The sequence below is a fragment of the Anastrepha obliqua genome, chromosome 1, assembly GCF_027943255.1.
Source record: "Anastrepha obliqua isolate idAnaObli1 chromosome 1, idAnaObli1_1.0, whole genome shotgun sequence".
Lineage (NCBI taxonomy): Eukaryota > Metazoa > Arthropoda > Insecta > Diptera > Tephritidae > Anastrepha > Anastrepha obliqua.
The window spans coordinates 86911829-86916965 of NC_072892.1; the positions used below are offsets into that span (position 1 = coordinate 86911829).

At 33.9% G+C, this 5137-nt stretch overlaps 1 protein-coding gene across 1 annotated transcript; it reads right to left on the reverse strand.

Annotated features, from left to right (window-relative positions):
• Positions 1 to 2249: 2249 nt before the first annotated feature.
• LOC129253296 (uncharacterized) lies at positions 2250 to 3184 on the reverse strand. Its single transcript, XM_054891599.1, has 2 exons — positions 3061 to 3184; positions 2250 to 2959 (listed from the first exon to the last, which is right to left on the reverse strand). Exons 1-2 carry the CDS (start codon positions 3106 to 3108, stop codon positions 2297 to 2299), a joined length of 711 nt encoding a protein of 236 aa, XP_054747574.1. The 5' UTR covers positions 3109 to 3184; the 3' UTR covers positions 2250 to 2296.
• Positions 3185 to 5137: the final 1953 nt, after the last annotated feature.

Below are 5137 nucleotides of genomic sequence, written 5' to 3' on the forward strand. Positions count from 1 at the left end.
ATATATATGCCATCTTTTCACTTTATTTTTGCTGAAAGGTGGCTGTTTTCTAGGTTTGGCTTTCTGTACGTCTGTATGAATGATTTTTCATACGAGGTGATATAATATAATACACTTGTGCCAGCGTTTTTTCCAATGTTCGAAGCAGTTCTGATATACACTTTTTGGTATGTTCTTGAGCCCTCTCAGCGATTCGGTTTTTATCTTCTCAATCGTTGCAAAACGCCGTCCTTTCATGGGTCTTTTCAATATTGGGAATAGGAAAAATTCGCAGGGGGCCAAATCTGGTGAATACGGTAGGTCAGGCATGATAACGGTCCAGGTGTATTATCATGATGCAAAAGTTATGAATTTTTTTTCCACCATTCCGGTCGTTTTTCTGGTATTGCTTCACGCAAACGGCGCATAACTTCGAGGTAATAGTCGTTTTTTACCGTACGACCTTGTGGTAAAAACTCCTGAGCAACAGCGAGCAAAACCTTCCTCCTGGACTCTTCCATTGGGACGATTGGGCTTTGGTTTCGATGTCATAACCCACGATGTGCCCACGATTCGTCATCAGCTATGAGCCTTTTAAGGAAATCTGGATCATCATTGACGTCCTTCAACAATTCCTGAGCGATGCTTATGCGACGTTGTTTTTGATGAAAATTCAGCAATTTTGGAACGAACTTCGCTTTATGCACAAATTTTCCGAAAAGATTGCATGGCAGGAGCAAACCGATATATAATATTTTAATAATTTTCTTCACTTTCTCAACATTTTCATTGGTTGTTGATGTGCTGGGGCGTCCAGAGCGAACGTCGTCATTCACATCTTCTCGACTTTCTGTGAAAAGCTTTTACCACTTGTAAACATTTTTTTGACTCAGAGTACTCTCACGGAATGTCACTGTCAACATTTCAAGTGTTTTTGAGTACTTAATTCCATTTTTACACAAAATTGTATCCACATTTTTCGATAGCAGAAAATCGACGAACAGGCAAAACACTTGTCTTTTTTATGCCGCTCACAAACAAACTAAAAATGCCATATTGCTAAAACCGTGAACATATCTTCGAGTGCAAAGCATAGGATTTTGGTCTTATAATTATTTCGTTTTGCGCAGAAGAAGAATTTGTGCGTTACTAAAATACCAGCAATAAATGCGGAATAATTTCTGTTATGAGACCCTGTTTAAAACATACAATCAGGGAAACGATATTGGGACATTTTCCAATATTGCTTTAGTAGATATCATCATAATAATCTAATTATTATATTAATTATTGAAAGTCTGAGGAAGACTTTAAAGTGAAGTATTGGAGTAAATATAAAAAAACATATTGGCTAATGTAGGAAAACAGATTGATAGTCAAATAGGTAAATAAATCTTCTCTAGTAAATGAAGGCTCTGAATGTAATTACCATCGAAATGTAGAACATACAAAATCTTAAATTTCAAAGCTTGACCGAAATGTAACGGAATGCAGAAAACGAAAGTAAATAGAGAAAATTTCGATTCGGGTCGAAATGCGGAATTTATAACTTATAATTCATGAATTTATTGTGGTATTTTTTCTTGTCTTTTGCTTTTGGTTAAACTACGAATAACATTTTATTTATTTGATTTTCGCTTAAATAAAAATAATTTTGCTAATTTTTAAATGGAAGAATAAATGTTGAAGGAAATGCACACATTTTTTTCTTTTACTCAATATAGCCTCACGGGATTCTTTCTGCTGTTTTTTGATAACCCACCAAAAGTTTACTGCATTCGGATGAGCCGTTTTATATGTACACATGTATGTGGGAGCTGTAGAAGAAGACACTTTTATAGAAGAACACGTGTTTTGCTATTAAAAAAGAGTCAGAAGTGGAATGCATTTGATGATTGTATTGCCAAGTTTAATCCTTGGAGCCACTCGCGAATTAACGGAAATGGAAAACCTGACATACAGGTGGCGCACACTGAATCACCCAATTTAATTTTGGAATAATTTTTTACTAAATAAAAAATGATTATAAGTGATGAAGATATTTGTTTTGACCTCTACGAGCTCCATTGCTTGTCTGTTTGTATAATGCAGGTGCTAGTTCACAAGAGTCAAATATTATTGACGTACGACTCCATTTGCAAAAATTATAAATTTTGCGCGATCTTGTATAAATATGAAATTAAATGTTTTCGATATTCTAAGATTGCCTGAAGTTTTATACATAGCCATAAAATAGCTGAAGGCACCAGACAACAAATGAAACACATTACTTTTTCGATATTCAACAATGCTCTTTATTTTCGTAATCTAGAATAAATCAGATGAGATCAAAGAATTCGCCTAGTTTATCAAGTTTCTTATCCTTATCAGTTTCGGCCTTGAATTCATCATACCACTGAATTAATTTGGAATACTTTGATTTTTCAGCGGGCGTCATCTCTTTGATATATTCGCCAAAAACACGCTCCATACTTTTAGCAAATTCGAAGATTTTAGCTTTAAATTCACTATCAAACTCATTGAAACCATTGTTTTCTAAAGCTGTCTTCAATGCAATTTTTAATTTCGAATCATCTGGCATTTGCTCATAGTCATCCATCAATGTTGAAAAATCGGTCAAGTATTCAAATAATTTTAAAATGTATTCCGAGTCCTCTTCCTTAGTAAGTTGAGGGTTTTCATTTGCGATGCGAGACATACGAGTAATATTCGCTTGCAACAGCTCGTCTTTGTCGGGAATTTCATTTAATTCCTTCACGGCATTCTTAAGCACTTCGCTACCTTTATCGAGTGTCCATTGGGCTATTACAGCCATGCCGCCAAAAGTGAAAGCCACAAGTTTTAGCTTGGGATCGTCTTCTTCAGATGATTCTTCGGATAATTCTTTGGATGAGGCAGATGAGGCATCCTGGGAGATGGGGTTGTCACGTGCAGCAACCGCGACGGACTCTCGTTTTGTGTGAGGTAAAGCGTGAACGAGCTGTTGTAGAAAATATAATATTATTTTACAATTATAATATAAGTATGTATGCATGTATATATCAATAGTTCAAATATATATAGCTGTGAGATATTTTCTACCTGTATCAACAGCAATGCACTTGCAGCGAGAATCAAGATTTTTTTCATTTTCAATTGCCAGATTTAAATTCAAATGTAATAGACGTTCAGCGACACGTTCATAAGTTGACTGAATTTCAGTTGAAGATGCTATGGCATTTTATACAATTTCCTTAACAATTAATTTTGAATTATGCAGCCCTAGGCAAAATATATGTACATATGCCATGTATGTATGTAATGGGTGCCTTGGTAGAGGAGTACAACTTTTGTTTAAACAAAATACAAAAAATCAATGAAATTGACCATATTTTGGCTTTATTACTTAGCTGGAAAATTTTGTAGTGTTATAAATAGTTGGGAAGTGTTAACAAATATATAATACAATTTCGGCCTAATGATTACCGCTACTGGGCCATATAAGACTGAATGACTCTGAATGTTGTACAACTTATGAATCTACTATATGTGGCGGACCCAATATTTCGGCCATCAAAAGTTCGTCACAATAAAAGGACTGAGTGCGTTATGCTGTACTTGCTGGAAAAACTTGTTGTCGGGCTTGTGCACTTTCCCCATATAACGAATGCTCGAAATTTATTTCTAGGGACACAAATTTCCACAATGTCTTCAAAAGAATACAAAATCAACGCATTTTTTGCCGCTTGAAATTTGCACTTTATTATACAATATACTCGTATAAATTCAATGGCCTATAAAATACCCGAAGGTTTTTATATGTTTGATGAGAATTTGTTGAAATTTTTTTTAAATTTGCACAAAGTTTAAAACTGGGATTTATTTGGTCTTTGTAGGAGAATGAACTATATTTTTATAAACAAACTCTTAAACTTGAATAAAAAACAATTAAATTGTCAGAAGTTGAATAAAACCCGCCGTTACAGTTATTTAGCGCACTGTGCAATTTGATTTTATTTAAAAAAATCATTAAAGAAAGTATTCTTACGAGTATATTAATTTGACATTTATTAAAATAATATATTAAAAAAAAAAAAAAATGTTTTGTTTAAAAATTTAAGTTGTTTAAAAATAATGAAATTCTATATACATAAATGTAATTCAAAATACATTAAAAGTAATGAAAAAATTAATAAAAAGTAAATGTAAAAAAAAATGATGTTTTAGTATTTTTAATGTTAAATGCTTTTTACCATAACCAACAATTATTTTCCTAGGCCTTGTAAATATAGAATTTCTTTCACCGTTAAGTTAATTTAATTGTTTTTAATTGGCGCGTACACTTCTGTTAGGTGTTTGGCCGAGCTCCTCCTCCTATTTGTGGTGTGCGTCTTGATGTTGTTCCACAAATGGAGGGGCCTACAGTTTCAAGCCGACTCCGAACGGCAGATATTTTTATGAGGAGCTTTTTCATGGCACAAATACACTCGGAGGTTTGCCGTTGCCTGCCGAGAGGCGACCGCTATTAGAAAAATGTTTTTATTAATTTTGCTTTCACCGAGATTCGAACCAACGAGCTCTCTGTGAATTCCGAATGGTAATCACGCACCAACCCATTCGGCTACGGCGGCCGCCGTTAAGTTAGCTTTAGAAAATAAAGTAGACGTTCAGCTGGAACTGATGTGGTAACAAGGGTTAAATGTGTGAAAGCAACTTTGTATCACAAGGTGGTGCAAAATTAGTCATCCTATCCGAAGATTTATAATTTTTTTATTGTAAATGACGCCTTATGTCAATCATATTTTGAACTACACAACGGCATTAGTAGATAAATAGACAAGCAAAGGAGTGCGTAAAAGTCAAAATAAAGGTTTCCATCGCTCAAAATCATTTATTTTATTTAGTGAAAAAGTTACCTAAAAACAAAGTTTAATGCTTAAGTTTGGCTTGCCAATGTCGTATGTGATTTCGCAGAATATTTGTATGTCTAAAAACACCCTTTTATATTAAATTAATATCTCTGTAGTATTCTACTATTCCAACCCGGACAAATTAAGTTGCATATTCATTTAAGCTCAAATACTTTATACCCAGAGTATTACTTATTAGTACCAATAACGGAAATTTTCTTGAAATAACTTATGATTAACTGTCTGACTAAAAACCTGCTGGCAGCACT